The sequence below is a fragment of the Sminthopsis crassicaudata genome, chromosome 5 (assembly GCF_048593235.1).
Source record: "Sminthopsis crassicaudata isolate SCR6 chromosome 5, ASM4859323v1, whole genome shotgun sequence".
NCBI classification, from domain to species: domain Eukaryota; kingdom Metazoa; phylum Chordata; class Mammalia; order Dasyuromorphia; family Dasyuridae; genus Sminthopsis; species Sminthopsis crassicaudata.
The window spans coordinates 198,234,206-198,252,088 of record NC_133621.1 but is presented as its reverse complement, the minus strand read 5'-3'; the positions used below and the strand labels follow the sequence as shown (position 1 = coordinate 198,252,088).

The window sequence follows — 17,883 nt, the reverse complement described above, 5'->3', positions numbered from 1 at the left end:
GAGGATATATGAGAAAAATCTCTCTCTGGAGGTCAGGTTCCCTTAGGACTAAATCTGTCTGTTTGAGCCCATGGCTGGAGTCATTTTGAGAGAAATAATGTCCCAAGGTGAAGAGTGACATATGAGATAAAGCACTAAGGATTTTTTAATTATCATATACCCCCCCAGGCAAATCTCTAAAGGTTTGCACAAATTGGAACTATCACAAATGACAAAAGAATGACTGATTCTATTTTCCTTCTGGGTTCAGGAAATTTTTTAATTTTGTAGGCTCATGACTTAAATACTTCTTAAAAATCAGATACTCTTAGAAAAAAGAAACTTACTTCTTAGCTACTAGTATAACATCTTGAATAGATTTAACCTTCTCTATATTTTCAATTACCAATTTATTTCCAAGGCAAAATAATTGCCTTGAAGGTTTTTTTTTTAAAGTATGTTTAATAAAACACAGAGTTTCCAATGCAGTCCCACTTGACTGGGGATCATGTGAGGCAGTCTGGGATATTGGCTAGAGAGCTGGCCTTGGAATCAAAAGGAGCTGGTTTCAAGTACTATTTCTGACACATAGCTGCATGACTGGGCAAATCATTAAATTTCTTTCTGAACATTGGTAGAGAGTATTTCCTCATAGGGAACCTCTTATAAAGATAAAATCACAGATTCTGCTAAAATATATAGTTATACATAAGAAAAGTACTCCGTGTGTGTATTTTTGTATGTGTATATTACAAGGTATTTCAGTAGTTTTAGTAAAGCTTTAAGGTATTAAAGCTTAAATATTAAAGCTTAAAATAGTACTGACTTTTGGAACCTAAATAATATATATCTATATCTATATCTATATATGTATCTATATATGTATCTGTATATATTTTTCTCCATATATCTATATATCTATATCTATATCTATGTCTATATCTATATCTATATACACACACACACATATATTTAACAGAAGAGATAATTGGGTGTGGGTCTTTTGGTTCTAAATGTGATGTTATTGTTTTTTCTTTGTCAATGTCTTTTCCCATCAATATTGACCAATGCTTAGAGGATCTGGAGAATCAGGTATTAAAATGATCATGTTTATAACCTCACAATGTTATAAAATAGCTATCTGCACAGTACACAAGCCATTATCAAGGAGGAGCTTTATTGAAAGCTCTATGTTTTCTTAAACAATTTTTAATGACATTAAGGGATTATTTTGCTGTAAAAATAGATAAATTGGTGATAAAAAGGAGAGAAAATGTTAAATACAGTCATGATGACATAGCAACAGCTGGAAAATAGATTTATTTTTATTTATTTATTTTCCCCTGGAATGTCTAAAAGTCTAAACTGACTTTTAAGAATTATTTAAAAAGTAAGGTCACTTGATAGAGTGAACAGATTTGATTTTAAGTCTTCCTGACTTGAAGAAAGGGGATTGTTACAAAGAAAGTACTTTGTGGACCTTAAGGTATTATAGAAATATGAGCTACTATTATTAACATAATAATAGTACCATGGTACCATGTCTAGGAGAATAGAAGGAGGGATAAAGCTTATCTTTCTTTTCCTTCCTTTCCCTAATTGTCATAAATCTGTAAGAATGCCTATGATACCCCCTTCATAACTCAGTTCCTCTGTGTGTGGGAAATAGGACTGGTTGTATAATATTCATTTGAGAAATCATAAACACACACTGATTTATTGAGAAAACCAAATTACTTCAGGTAATTTGGATGATCAAGAGGCTGTTGCTTGCATAGAGTAGATAATCAGTAATTACTTGATAAATGAATGACCATTTGTAAAGAATCCTATATAACATGTAATAAGAGAAATTCTGAAATAAGATAAATTATTACCCAGTAAGTGGTGGCAACATGATTTAGCTAAAAACAACCTGAAAATTCAAGGGTTTCAAATTCTGTTGGTTCAACATACAGTCAAAATCAGCGTGGTCACATGACAGTATTCTGTTCTTCTCTGGCTGGGCTTCTTCTACGTACTTACAAAAAGGACATAGCTAGAAGAGACTTTGGAAAGTATTGTAGTTTCCTTCATTTCACATATGAGGAAATTGAAATCCAAAGAGCTGAATGACTTGATGTTCAAGGTCACACAGTCCATTCAGTATATCACTTGGATTATATTCCAAGAAAGTTGCTGACAACAAGCAAGATTCATATGTCTAAAAATATTTACAATGGCCTTATTTCCGATAGCAAGAAGATGGATGCAAAACTATATACCTCATGTTTGAGGAATGACTGAACAAATTACAGCATATGAATGAAATGGGATATTAATGTCCCATAAAGAATGAAACGTGAAAAGTCTTGTGTCAATAATACAGGTTGAAGAAAGCAGAGTTAAAAGAATAATACACATGATGACTACCATAAATAAAAATCAATATGGAGAGACAATAAAGCTCTGGTCAAATACAATGGTTAATGTTAGAATCATCCTATTAAAGTGAAAGAATATCCCTTCTTTTTGTTAACAGTTGATAATCTAATGTTGTATAGTCAATGTACATAAAAAGGAAGTTAGTTCGGGTATTTGTTTTGAACTGTTGATTCAGAATAAAACATATTAATAAATTAAAAAAAACACAATTGGTCTGGAGCAGGAGATTAGGTCAATTGCTGCTTTACTTTGCTTTCCAAGTTAGCTAGCTTTAAAAAATTTTTTTTTTCCTGAGGGAATTGGGATTAAGTGATTTGTTCAGGGACACACAGCTAGGAAGTATTAAGTGTCTGAGGTTTGAATTCAGGTTGTCCTGATGTCAAGCCAGTGGTCTATCCATTCACCTCTCAGATAGCTTTCTAAATCATGGGATCAAAAGGGGGACAAGGGATCCAATCCCTTCATTTAAAAAACTAAATCTGGGAGAGGTTGGGGGGCTAGCCTAATTAAAGCATTAAATGGAAGAATGGGGGTAGTTGAACCCAAATCCTGTGACTCGAGAACCAGTGTTCCTTCCACTATGCAACATTGCCTTTTATAGTTGTTTTCATAACATCTCCATCTTGACCTTGTTCTTTGACTTTACAATCTTAGGATCATAGGAACAGAGAATTGCAAAGTTTGTGGAAATTCTTTAGTCTAGTTCCTGCTCAAAGCATTATTTCTACAATATCCTCATTCTTCACCCTTCAGTTGAAGACGTTGCCTCTCCAAAGAATTCTATTTCATTTTTGGATAGCTCTAATTACTTTATTGATTATATTGACAAAAATTTGGTTCCATGTAGCTTCTAACAGCTAGTCCTGGTCCTGCCTTTTGTGGACAGAGGGATTTCTTTCTTTCTGTTTGTCAATGATTCACAAATTTGAAAACTGCTATCATATTCCCTCTTCTCTTTTCTTCTTCAACATGAGCATCCCAGGTTCCTTCAGATTCTTTTGGTTATGATTTCTAGTCCTGGTTATTTGACATGCTTCGTAGACTTCAAGATTACCTCTAAACATGTTTCCATTTTGTCAATTCCTTTGAACAAATTGAGGCTAGAACTGAACACAATTCTCCAGATGAGTCCTGACTAGAGCTGAGTATTATTTCCTAATTGTTTCATGTGATTTTATGTTCCATGAAGATAGGGAACAGGCTTCTATATATCCTCTGTTCTTCACAGTATAGAGCCCGGGGTTGCTTACAAAATGGGGGCTTAATATTAATATATTGGATATTTCAACTTCTTTTTCTCCTGTTTTTGCAATGTGTTATGGTTAAGAGAGAATAGTTATTTTTTCCACATCATGGGGATTAGGGGCATGGTATCCTCATGATCTGGAAAATATGTGTAAAACTTTTTAGTTTAAAAAAAATTCTGTCTTCCCTTTACAATGGAGAAAAAAATCTTCCTTTTTTGAGGATTTCCTTATCTTTTTCTTTATATTATACAATTATCTATCTATCTATCTATCTATCTATCTATCTATCTATCTATCTATCTATCTATCAACACATACACACTCGTATACATATACACATATATGTACTTACAAAAATATTATATTTTTTCATGCATTTCTGAATTTCTAAACTTTTTCTGTATCATCTGTTGGTCTTGGCATGTCATCTGTGGCTTCTGCAAAATTCCCTCCAAATTCCCATTTAATTATTTATGCTGACCTACAATATATCGAAACTGTGATGGGGAAAACTGTAATGTGGAAGAGGTAATTGTAGTTTGACTTTGGGCTATTTTCCATCAGTCAATAATAGTAATAACTCACATTTTGTTATAATTTGAGGTTTGCAAAGCACTTGCTTCACAAGAACCCTTATGAGGTGACCATCCTCATTAGAAAATGGATTTCTAAGAGAGGTTGCATGACTCACCCAGCATCAGAATTAATTTTCTTGGAACCAGGATATGAATATAGGTCCTTTCTGACTCCAAGTCAAGAGCTCTTTCCACTCTTATCAACTGGAGTGATAATCTTATATCAGATGATCTCTCTAAATATGTTTTGAAGACCCTCTACATGAAATGTTTTGATTAGTCCAAATGAACCAGGAATTATGCAGATAAATAGATTAAAGTTTTTAGAACAGAGAGAAAGGGTGGATGGACAGTTGAAGGAAGGTTTGAGGCTATTGTATTCAGTTCTCCCTCCCTTCCATTTTGCATAACCCATAATACAGAACCTCTAGACCTTTCTTTTCTACCCAGCCAATGTCCCTTCATGGAGATACTTCTTCATACTTTCTATCTCCCATAGTAATGAATGGCTAAGTACCTTGTAATCTTAAATATCCTCAGCAGCCGGACACATCTCAACACTGAGATCCCCAAGGGGGACATGATCTTGGTCTCCACCAGGATGGTCTCCAGGATTCCTCCACACACGATGAAGCAGTCGAAGCGGTTGAACAGAGACACAAAATAGGCCTGGAGGCCAAGGCTGTACATCTTCAGCAGCATCTCTGCAGTGAAAAGAGCCAGCAGGGCCTTGTTGGCAGTGTCTGGCAGGGTCCAGAAGAGGAGGAATTTGGGGGTAGGGAAAGCAAAGAGGGACAAATTATTAACTAAAAAAAAAATCTCCCCTTTTCCCAATCCTTCAAAGCACTCAAAAAGCTAGAGCCTACATGAAGAGGGATGTTTTAGAAGGCAGTAGTCACCCAAAGAACTGGGGTCATGTTCAGCTTTCTGAGTACAGTGCTTAGCTTGGTATCTGAATGCTCAATGCCCTTTGGGAACACTGGTGGGAGTTGTGATATTGATGAAAATGAGGAGAAATAATCTCACTATGATGTGAAGGCAGATGAACCAGAATCTTATAACTAGGATGAAATAACCTTAGGGTTTCAACGTACAGGGGGAGCAAAGGGATGCTTCTTTTGTCCCCTTGTTTCAGAGTTCTCCACTCTCAGTGCATGTGACATTATCCATGAAGGCCACCCAAAGTCTGTCTTTAAAAAGGTGGGGGTGGAGCAGGGAGAGTCTGTGACCAGTTGTTCTACAGGGGAGCTAAAGCAGGAATTTGCTAGGAACAGCTTGAAGCAACTGAAGAGAGCTGATTATTAAATTTTCACTATGAGCCGTGATACCTTAGATACCAGCAAATGCTATAGATCAGGATTTTATTGTTTTGTTGATTATCTAGACTTAAAAAAGTAATAATAATGTTAATAATGAAGATTAAACTTAAAGTACTCTCAGGTGTACATTTTCTTTTCTGGACAGCTGGTTGTTAAACATTTACTACCACACCATTGGACTAGAGCCATATTCTCTAGGAAATGAGTCATTTTTCTGCCATGTCAAACTAGAATGGGCCCTAATCTGTGTGTTGCTTCTCAAAAAGAAATTTGCCCAAAGCACCAGAATATCTAATTGTGACTCTGAGATAAGTATAAGCATTCATATATTCTATGTCCTTGCCAGCCATGGTTGGTTGTTTTTAGAACGTGGCCGTTCTTCTGGCTAAAACCTCTTTTTCTTGATTTTTAACTCCAATCTAGGGGCAGAATCAAATTAGATCCTTTTTTTTTCTAGCACCTCCTAGCACTTCCATTTAGGAAGAGATGGTTTATTAGGGTTCTCAGTGTGTTTCTCTTATTTTCTTACCCTCCCTCTCCCGTCCTTTATCCCCTACTCCTCCCCACTCCAGACTTTCCTGGTCAGCAGATGTCCTTTGTGGTGAGCACAGTTGGACCTGTACACAGCTCTGAAAATTCCCCTTGGCAAGTGAGCTGCCAGAAGGGCCTTGTCTCCCATCACCTGGACATAACAAGCAATGTTGAGGCTGGCAGATGGTGTGGGCCTGTCTAGGTAAGGGGGAGGCGGTGCAAACATAGAAAGTATTTCTTGTCTTTTATGACAGTTCTGGCCTGGCATATATCCACTGTTGTAACTGTTGCCCAATACCCCATTAGGGTATATGTATGGGTCAGTCTCCATAGAGCTTCTGACTATTAGCAACTTCCCATCCATTTGGTTTAAGGCAAGATGAGCAGGGACAGGTAGGAATTGAGTTAGGTGTGGCCCTCACCTTGGACTTCCGTGAGCCAGTGGGGCTGGTTGTAGTGCTCTGAGGCAATGGTGAGTGTGTTGAGAAACACAAGGAAAATAACAAGCCAGTAGAAAACATTGGATTTGACAGCAGCTCGGCACTTCCTTCTGCAGAACCGGTTCCACCTGCGCCAGTAACGGCTGGAAAATGGGAAAAAGAAGAGATGGAAAGTTGAGAAGTGGATGAGGTGGGAACAGGGAATGGAAAGTTAGGAACTTTCAGCTTGTGTCTCAGAGGAGTGGACTTCATTGAAATAGACTGGTCTCCCTGGACATTTTATGATCCTATGATTATGGGGTGCTAGGAGCAAGAGACTGCTTCTACTTCTTTCCCATATGAAGAATAGTTAACATAAGTGGCTGCTCAGGGTATAGAACATTCAGGGATCTCAACGAGATGAGAACTTTTCTATAAGAGCATGAGAAAGACCCATGCATACAGGGAACTCCCTGTGGAAATTTCCTTGAGTAGATATTGATCCACAAATCCACAGCCCATCGATAGTTGTAGAATTTCCTTGGGATATCTCAAAGTTAAATGATTTTTCCATGATCCCATAGTTAGTAAGTAGCAGAGGAAATATTTGACCTCACATCATTTTGGGCAAATGCCTTAAGCAGCTATTTGGCACAGTGGATAGAGCACTGGGCCCAGAGTCATGAATAATAATAATAATAATAATGCTTACTGGCAGTTAGATGGCACAGTGGGTAGAGTACTGGAACCAGAGTCAGGAATGATAATAATAGCCAATAATAATAAAGCTTACTGGCAGTTAGGTAGCACAATGGGTAGAGCACTGGGCTTGGAATCAAGAAGACTCATCTTTATGCATTCAAATCCAACTTCCCACACTTCCTAGCTGTGTCATTTTGGGCAAGTCACTCAACTTTAGGTCTTCATCTATAAAAATAGGTTGGATAAGGAAATGGCAAACTATTCCAGTATCTTTGCCAAGGAAACCCAAAGTAATATGTGAAAGGGTTTTTTTTTTTAAACTGCAAAACAGTATGCAGTATACAATTATAAGATACAAACTAGGTTTACTGTTCCTTTAGCTCTTTAGAAAAGTGTCCCCCAAATGTACAGATTTCCTTAAAAGTTACTAGGAATAGGAATCCTTTGGGAGAAAATGACATTTGTTTATTGACTTATTGATCTCTGAGCGGTGTGCTACTGGGAACAATGGTCAAGCACTTAGCTCAAGAGAGAGAAATCGTCATTGGATGGAGGTGGTGTAAATTGTAGCATAAAGTACCTAGAGTTCCTTGATCTGTAAAGTAAGAGGTGGATGGAGATAACCTTTAAGTCCATCCTAGCTCAAATATTTTATTCAATTTGACATTAAATCCAATTTGAGTGAAAAAATAGGGATTACAGCAGGGCAAAAAGAACCCTTTCTCTTCCCCTCAGGTAGTTTCCTATCTTGCAAAGCTATCTGGGAAGGTTGAGCAGGGAAGGAAGATAATTAGGCAGGTATTGTTTTAATGTAACATGCCTATTACCATAAGAATTTGGATGAGAAATGCAAAATGGCAGTAAGCATTCTTGCTTCCTCCTTGGAGGATTCCTGTTGCACGTGCAATACAAAAAAATCAAAGTTTTCAAAAATAGACATTTCAGGGGACCCGAAACTCTCTGGATAAGGGAGCTTTAATTTGAGATAGACAAAAGAATAGAGTAAATCATATAATTTGGATCACCTCTAGAGCTTCCCAGGTGCAAAATGCCTCTGTAGTCCTGCACATTAGTCCTTTTAAGCCAGAAGGAGTCATTGTGGAAGGACACACAACTCTCCCAAAGCTTGACTATTCTTTCCACACTTTCTCCAAGCTTGAGTGTGACCCTCAGCTGTACTTAATGTGAATAGCCTTCTTTGCCACAACCACATAGGGACTCACTTTGATGGCTCTTCTGATACATTGATTGAGAGATCATATAAAGTTGGAAGGAACCTCAGAGACCAACTAGTTCAACCCTTAAAGTTCAAAGTCGTGAAAGGATTTGTCTAAGGTTACACTGGGTAATTGCTGTCATGATTTGAACAGGATTTGAATTTAGATCCTCTGGACTCCAGAACCAGTACTCTTCCCATTAAACAAGGTGGCCAATAAATAGGATAGTGCTCTATTTGGTTCTTCTTGCACATAGCCATTCATGAATGTCACACTCATTTGGTTTGGAATAAGGGAGTAATTGCTAACTAGAGAAGGTGTTTAAAAGCTAATTGCATACCTCCCACACTTACAAAATATAGCTTGCTTAGCAACGGGTTTCCTGGCAACCTTTTCTACTGTATAATAAATGCCATAATTTATTTGTATGTGTGAATGTGTATGTTTACATATGCATGCAGGATATGGAAATGACATGGTGAAATAGGGAGAAGATTTTGCCTGTTATTCTTGTTCCTCTTATGCTAACAAGGAAACATGTTTGTTCCAGAGGGAAAGAATTCTCCCTGGAGACACAGGGGTGGCGGGACACAGCTGTTCCTTCCTGCCATCCTCCAAAAGACAGAAAGTACAGACTGCTCCAAAGATCGCAGGGCAAAAGGTCTCAAAACTCTCTGGGGACAGTCAAACTCTTTGCTAGGGAATTTCTGTAGAATTACGGAATTCTGTATTCAGTCTTTCAGGGACCCTATCTGTGTATCATGATTCCCAGCTTGAGAATTTAACAAACATTGACCTAGTATACTGGAAAGGGAACTGAATTTGTGGTCAGATCTGAGTGCCAATTCTGATTCTGCCACTTATTAGCGGTGTGACTCTAGGAAAGCACCTCTCTATTCTAAGCCTAATGTAGGCCAGATAGTCCCTTTCCATTGTTCCACTGTGATTTGATAAAATAGGTTAAAATTGTAATATTAAAAATACTAATACTAATAAAACAATAAATTAATAGTGTGTGCCTATAAAAGTGTCCTAATTGTCTATAGTATGATTTGTCTTTCTTCTCCACCTGTTTGCCCACGATGTTACTGACATCAGGATTGACTTATTTGGACATTTCAATAAATTTGACTTTGTCAGTGGATTTTCTTGACTTACTGTATCTTGGCTTGGCCAATCCACAAGAAGGAAAAAGCTTCCCCTTAGGGAGCACCTCCCTGCCACCCTGTGATGGAAAGTGACTTGGGTCATTTGAAAAAGGACAGTGAGGGATGGGAGGGATAGGAGAATGGAATAGAGGAAAGGAGAAATGTATCTCACTCACCTGAACTTGGATTTGGAGATTCGGTGCCTAAAAGAGAACAGAGCAGTGTTATTGAATTATATATATATTTATGATAATTCAACTAGTGCCCAGATGTTGACTATCTCCTGCTGCTAGGGAACCCATGGATGTCATCTCTTGACTTGTTCCTATGTTCCAATGAAAAGGCTGAGGCTTGTTACAATAATATTCTCCCAAGGCTGGGTCAGGAGAAAATTCTGGAGAGATCTTCCTGATAATTGGTTATTAAGAAGGATCTGCTCTTGACTGTTAGTACAAAAAAAGGAAAGTCTCTTATGGAGAGGAAGGAGCATAGTTTACTGTAAGTCCCAGTAAAAGCTACACCTGCCATAGGTCCTTTTCTCTTTATCTCCTGGCCCTGAACCAGATGTTGAATAGTATTTGGGTTATAAGAACAGTGGAAAAGGCAAAATAACCCAGCTGGAAATAGAGAAGAAAATAATCTTATCTTGAAGAGTAGAAACTGGCAAAAAAAAAAAAAAAATAGCCAAGGGTGTAGAGAGGGCTTGAGAATGATAATGAAAGAGTTATCTATTATATGTGTATTGAAGACCCATGGAACATTTAAAGAATAGAACCATGGGAAGGAACTTCATGAAATAATTTATTCATATGTGCAAATATACGTGCTACTTGTAAGCTAACCTATGGGATTAGATCTGGATTCATAATCAAATTAAAAGGCAAGTTATAAAAAAAGACTCCCAAAAAAGGTCTAAAGAAGGGAGAAATTAGCAAGGACCCAAGTAAAAGTTGATAAGGGAGAAACATGAATGGGGAGAGAAGCAGAGAAATCAACAAAGATTCACAGAGGAGAAAGAAAATTTAAAAGAAAAGACATGTATCAAGAGGATGTAGGGAGTGAGGATTATTGAGCACATGGAAAAAAATCTGAAAGACAGAAGGTTTTTTCAGTGCTAGTCATAGAAAAATGAAAATTGAAGACATTTCAGGTGGAGATAGAATGACTAGGACAGAAACAGAAGCAGAAAGATAGAAAGTCAGAAGAAAAAGAAGGGGGGAGATTTTTTGGACTACCTGCAAATCTCCTTTACTATGAAATCATGGGGTTGGATTAGAGGGCTTAGAAAGTTCCCATTTCCATGTTACAGTATTTTGTTTTGCATCCTGTATTTATTTGTTTACAAATGGGTTCAACCGAACAGTAGAACATAATAAACTCCTTGAAAGGAGGAGCTGTTTTTGTCTTGGTACCTTTCAGGCTTGGCACAGTGCCTGACACATAGAGGGTATTTAATAAATGTTTGATGATTGGTTGATTCCTACTCTTTTATTTATTTGATTCCTATTCTCTTTTTAAAATAGCATCATCTATTTGGGATTTAACTTTTTAATAATAGCTTTTAATTTTCAAAATGCATGCAAAAATAGTTTTTATCATTCATCCTTGCAAAACCTTGTGTCCCAAATTTTTCTCCTTCCTTTTCTCCCACTCCCCTTCCCTAGACAGCAAGTAATCCAATATAGGTTAAACATGTGCAATTCTTCTAAACGTGTTTCCATATTTATCATGTTACACAAGAAAAATCAGATCAAAACGATTCTTACTCTTAATCTATAAGCTGATGGATCTTTGTCATTCCAGTTTTGCTAAAAGGAACTTATTCTGTAGAGGAAGAAACCACTAAACCTTTCCATGTTTTTTTTCCACCCGAGGCAATTGGGATTAAGTGACTTGCCCAGGGTCACATAGCCAGGAAGTGTCTGAGGTCAAATTTGAACTCAGGTCCTTCTGACTACAGGGCTGATGCTCCACCCACTGGCAACTCCCATCCCCATCCCAAATACTCTATAGGAAGGACTCCAACTAGGTCTCATCTCTTTTGCTAGATCCTTCCTTCTTCTTGATAGTTATATCCCCTCTCTATTACTTCCCTAGTTTCCAGCTAGCTCCCCTTTACATATGGTCTTCCCCCATTAATATGTAAGCTGTTGAAGAGTAGAGACTGTGACACCTGCTTGTATTTATATTTCCAGTGTTTTGCACATAACAAATACTTAAAAATAATCTCTCATTTCTTTCTTTCTCTCATACTCCCTCCCTCCTTCCCCCTCTTTCACCCTTCTTCCCGTCCTTTTTGTTTCTTTCTCTCTCTCTCTCTCTCTCTCTCTCTCTCTCTCTCTCTCTCTCTCTCTCTCTCTCTCTCTCTCTCTGTCTCTCTCTGTCTTCTCTCTCTGTCTCTCTGTCTCTCTGTCTGTCTGTCTCTGTCTCTGTCTCTGTCTCTCTCTCTCTCTTTCTCTCTGTCTCTGTCTCTGTCTGTCTCTGTCTGTCTCTCTCTCTCTGTCTCTTTGTCTCTCTGTCTCACTCACTCATATCTCTGTCTCTACTGCTAAAATATGGTAGCTAGCAGTTAGCTCCCTACCCCCAAAGTCTACATACTTGGGTGGGAGGCTTTAATCATATGCTATCAAGGAGCGTGGGAAGGGAAAGAGGAGGAAAAAGAGAATATTTTTATTTAGAGCCAGAATCAAACATTTTAAAGTTGCTAATTGGGTCATGAAATTCCAAGGTGTTCTACCTCCAACCAGGGACATCTTTAGCTTGAGATATGTCAAGCCTCACTTTTTAAATGGAGGCTTTCCTGGTAAAGAAAACCCAATTTCTCTTTCATTAAGTAAGTGGAGTTAGGGGTTGAAAGAGACTCTCTCTAACTTTAGATCTTGTTCCTTTGACTCCAAGGAAATTCTAAGGTGGTCTTCTCTCTCTGCGTCTGTCTACTTATCTATCTCTATCATCTATCTATCTAATCCATCTATCTATCTATCTATCTATCTATCTATCTATCTATCTATCTGTCTATCTGGATCTGTCTGTCCATCCATCCATCTATCTTGTTTGTACATAGGCCATTTTTCTTTCTTGAGCTAGCATTAAGTGACACAGCTAGGGAGTATTTGAGGCAAAGATTAAATTCAGTTCATTCTAACTTCAGGACCAGTGCACTATCCATCGTGCTACCTATCTGCCTCTGGTACATCATTATTTGAATATGCTTTCATTAGATTGTGAGCTCCTTAAACCCATGGGTTCTTTGGCTCTTTTGATCATAATGTCTGGCACATAGTAAATGTCTGTAACAAAAGCGTTTTGACTTAATATCAGTTTTCTCATTTTACAATGAAGAAGGTGGAGTACACTTTCTTCCAGATCTCTTCCAGTACTATGATCTATGAGTCTTTGAGCCTATGAGCGCAAAGATTTGATTGGTGACTATCCTGCTCGCATTAACATTTTTCTTTTGGCCCCCTTCAAAGACCAGAATGTCTCTGAGAATCCAAACCTGGGAAGGCCTGGATATGCTTGTTTAAATCCCTAGAAGGAATGTCTTACGGCACAATTATGTGGGCGTAAGTCCACTTCGTTAGGAGACACAATTCAGGTATGGTCTCTGTTTGATGATTCTCTGGGGCATTCGGAGTTTGAGTAGGAACTGAGGAAACTTTTCCTTCCCTTCTATTCATTTCCAGGACTGCTGCATGAGTCTGTCCATGGCAATCAATGCTTCTCTGGACCTCTATTAACCTGTCCCCTGAGGTCAAAATCTTCAACATTGTTAGAAACCCTTTTAATAGATCATAACTTATTTAAGATTGCTTCCACCTCTTAGTCTACAATCCCATGAAGTTCCTTTTCCATCATCCCCACATTTATACTATCTCCAGAATATCACTCCCATCCATTTCTTTCTCTCCACTTACATATGGCCATCAGCCTTTATAACTCTCTTGGACTTTTGTGATAGTTTCCCAACTATTCTTCCTAACTTCAATCTTTTCCCTCTCCAATCCATTCTTTATAAAATGCTAAAATAAGTGCCTAAGACGTGGATTTGACTATGCCACACATCACTCAAAAACTTTCAGTGATTCTCTATTTCTAATAGAATAAACATGAACTCATTTGCTTGCCAGCTTTTCTATTTCTAATAGGATAAATAGGAACTCCTTTGCTTGCCAGAAAAGATACTTCCCAATCTTGTTACTCCAACCTTCAAAATGTTCCCAGTCACATGCACTTTGTATTATAGTTTAACTACCATGTTTTCATCTCGCGCTCTCTCCTCATTCAATTATGTTGGCTCTTCCCCATGCCTAGAACACATATTTTCTTTTGGAGAAATCATTCTCTTTCTCAGAGGTAGGTAGGTGGTGCAGTGGATAGAGTGCCAAGCCTGGAGTCAAATAATACAGATCAGGCCTAGTTTATAAGCTATGCAACCTCAGTTTGCCTCAGTTTCCTTAAGTGTAAAATGGGAATATAGTAGCATCTTCTTCACAGGGTGGTTGTGAGGATCAAATAAAAATTTATTTGTAAAGGAAACAAAAAGGACTTAGCAAAACACCTGATACATAGAAAATGCTATAGAAATGCTTATTTCTCTTTCTTCAAGGCCCAGATGAAGTATACTCTTTTTCATGAGATTTAATTTCCCTCCTCTCCTCCAAGTGATTTCTTCCTCTTCAAATGTTCTTAGTGAACTTTGTTTAAATTTCTTCTTTGTCCTGATCATATCCTACTTAATTTCTATATTCTGTTATTTCTTATTTCTCATCCTCTTTATTAGACTATAAGTCCTTTACTACGGGCAAGTCATTTAAGCTCCCTAAACCTCAGTTTCCTCAATAGTAAGTCAAGGATAATGATACCCAAAGCTCTTACCTCATATGGTCATTATGGTTTGTTATATGACTTTGTTGTTTATTATATGGCTCAAATGAAGAACTGAAGACTTACAAATGTTGCCAAATTTATTAAGAAGACAAGGTGAAGGCTTCTAGTTTACTCTAAGTGAAGAAAAGAAGCAGGAGTAATAAGACCTGGTTCTTAGAAAAGACATTTCATCTTGCTCAGCTTCAGGTCCAAATCGGGACTTAATCCTACTTTCCTTGCACCCTCTAAGTTCCAAACCAGGTTGCACTTCTGACTCAGTCTTTCTCAGAAACTTCTTCACCTTGGAAGCTCACTCTACCCCTGGATGTCACACCTATTCGTCTGATTGTCTGGTTCTTCCTAGAATTGCCATTTTAAGGAAGAAAGTGGTTATAGCTTCATTCCTCTCTAGGCTGTATTTTTGACTTTTGTAGACCTTTCCTAGAAGGCTCCTGCCTTCAACCCTCATCTCTTTCCCAGGCTCCTCCTTCAACTCCCTTTTATGAATAGTCTTCCCTCATTAGAATATAAGTGCCTTGAAAGAAGGGACACCTAGGAGGGACCATCTCCAGTGGTCCTGATCTATATCTTGCCCCTGGATCCAGATGACTCGGGAGGAGAAAGTGAGGCTGGTGCATAAGCTCACCCTCACTTAAGTCTAATTCATTTGTATGTCATGGCATAACCTCCCTGATGCCATAGTCCTCTTTGAAAAAGAAGAACAAATAATAACAAGAAGTCCTCCCTATGCTTCTTACAGAACCTGGCACATAGTAAGCAGTTCTTAAATACTTGTTAACTTGATTTGTCAAATAGTAGGGTTGTACTAGAGCTAAGGTTCTTAAATTGTGGGTCACAGCCCTATATGGGGTCGTATAACATTGTGGGAATTGTGAAATTATGATTTATTATTTGATTTGTATACCTATTTTATATAACTGCATAACTAGGACTATGTAAAAATTTCTTGGGCTAAAAGGGATCACAAATGGGAAAAGTTGGAAAAACCCTGAGGAGCTGCAAGATGCCTTTTAGTTCTGACTTTCTATGGTTCTATGTCCAGTGAGGCACAGAAAGAATTTGATTTCTCTCTCTGTCTCTGTCTCTGTCTCTCTGTCTCTCTCTCTCTCTCTCTGTGTCTCTCTCTCTCTCTGTCTCTCTCTCTCTCTGTCTCTCTCTCCCCTTCTCTCTCTCTCTTTCTCTGTCTCTCTCTGTCTCTCTCTGTGTCTCTCTCTCTCTCTGTCTCTCTCTCTGTCTCTCTCTCTCTGTCTCTCTCTCTGTCTCTCTCTCTCTCTGTCTCTCTCTGTCTCTCTGTGTCTCTCTCTCTCTCTCTGTCTCTCTCTCTGTCTCTCTCTGTGTCTCTCTCTCTGTCTCTCTCTCTCTCTCTCTCTCTCTCTCTCTCTCTCTCTCTCTGTCTCTCTCTCCCCTTCTCTCTCTCTCTTTCTCTGTCTCTCTCTGTCTCTCTCTGTGTCTCTCTCTCTCTCTGTCTCTCTCTCTGTCTCTCTCTCTCTGTCTCTCTCTCTCTGTCTCTCTCTGTCTCTCTGTGTCTCTCTCTCTCTCTCTGTCTCTCTCTCTCTGTCTCTCTCTGTCTCTCTCTCTGTCTCTCTCTCTCTCTCTCTCTCTCTCTCTCTCTCTCTCTCTCTCCCCTTCTCTCTCTCTGTCTCTCTGTCTCTGTCTCTCTGTCTCTCTCTCTCTCTGTCTCTCTCTCTTTCTCAAAATAGATAGATATAAATATCTATCTATCTATAGAGATATAAATATATATTAGCATATTTTTAGAATTATGGGTTTTAGCAGTCTGCTTGTTTTCATTCTACCTGTTCCAAGAGCTTTGCAACATGTCTTAGGGCCTTGACTCATTTCCTTCTCCATTCTTAGAGAGAGGATCTTTCCATGGACACTTCTGAGAATATCAGAGCAAAGGTGGTTCTATCATTGATGGAATTGGAAGTTTTCTCAATTGTTTTTCACTGAGTAAAGACTGCCTCTGGAAATTCAAAGATTTTGTTTTCTACCATTCCAAATGAAGGAGAGAAGCAAAAAACAAAACAAAACAAAACAAAAACCAGGCTATTGCTTAAAAACGTAATTAGCATGGTATTTTACTGTTTTGACAATAATTACCTCCCTACCTTCCTCAGAAATCTGCAGTGCAGACTCCCTGGTGCCTCTGTCAGAATGAGTGATAGTAAAAGTCCTGTATACCCAGGAGGGAGAAATCATGAGAGCCGGTCTGTTCCCAGGTCCTGAGCTTCTTTCTACCTCATTCTCAGAAATGCTACTGGAGGCTGGTACCATAAATGCCCAGATAACCTGAAAGCTCCTCTTTGGAGAACCATCTTATGACCAAAACAATGGAGCCATTCCTGAGGGGTGAAAAGATCTCCTTTGTTTGATGAAATCTTTAGAGTCTTATCCTACAAGGAATCAGACCTTTTCGGTGCTACCTATTAAGTTATCTCCTTTCATTTCAATTCAACTAGGTTCAATTAGATTAATTTAATTTCTATTCACTACTAGTACAAGACAGTATGTTTATAAGGTTGAAATCTGTGATCCTTATGCTCCAAGCAAGTATCTGCAGCAAGGGATGCTGTTACTACTCTCCAAAGGGAAAAATTATTATCTTCTATCTAAAGTCTGATTAAAAAACATTTTCTAGTAATTAAATCATTTCAATGTTTATTTGTTTCTTTGGGTCAATATTTCAGAGGGTTTTTTCCAAGTTCAAGATTTACCATTACAAAGTTAATGGAATATATTCTTAATTTTTCATAAGTGGAATTTTGAATGGATCATTTAAGGTCCTTTTCCTTATCATTGCCTAGAGGTGACTACAATGGGAGGTAAGTGTGTATATGTGTGTGTTAGAGAGGATGTTTCTAGTAGGCAGCATGATACAGCGTCAGCCTCAACTTTGAAATTTACTCCATATTTTTTTGCTATTTTCCATTGTTTTAGTCATGTCCCACTCTTTATGATCTCATTTGGAGTTTCCTTGGCAAAGACACTAGAACTATCTACCATTTGTTTCTCCAGCTCATTTACAGATGAAAACATGGAGGTAAACAGGGTTAAATGACTTGCCCCAGAGTCACAGAGCACATAAGTGTCTGAGGCCAGATTTTAATTTAGGAACATGAATCTCCCTGATTCTAGGTCCAGTACTCTTTCCACTGCATCACCTAGCTGCCCTTAACTCATATTTACTTTACACATATTTGGTATTTACTTCTATGTGTATGTTCTTTCCCCTCCTGGAATGTAAGCTTTTTGAGGGCAGGAGCTGATTCATTTTTTTCTTTGAATCCCTTAAGCACAATCACTGTCATAGAGCAGATGCTTAATAAATATTGATTGTTCGATTGATCATGGGAAGAACAGTAGGTGTGCCATCAGCAGAAACCTCTGCTCAAATCTCACCTATACATTTAATAGATGTGTGACCATGGA

The 17,883-nt window shown here is 38.2% G+C and overlaps 1 protein-coding gene across 1 annotated transcript in view; it reads right to left on the bottom strand.

Annotated features, from left to right (window-relative positions):
- CACNA1C (calcium voltage-gated channel subunit alpha1 C) overlaps positions 1-17,883 on the bottom strand; it is a 799,944-nt gene that overhangs the window by 164,571 nt on the left and 617,490 nt on the right. Inside the window, 3 exon segments of the mRNA XM_074269400.1 lie at positions 4,743-4,968; positions 6,498-6,658; positions 9,738-9,764. Of these exon segments, the coding sequence (XP_074125501.1) occupies positions 4,743-4,968; positions 6,498-6,658; positions 9,738-9,764 (414 nt within the window).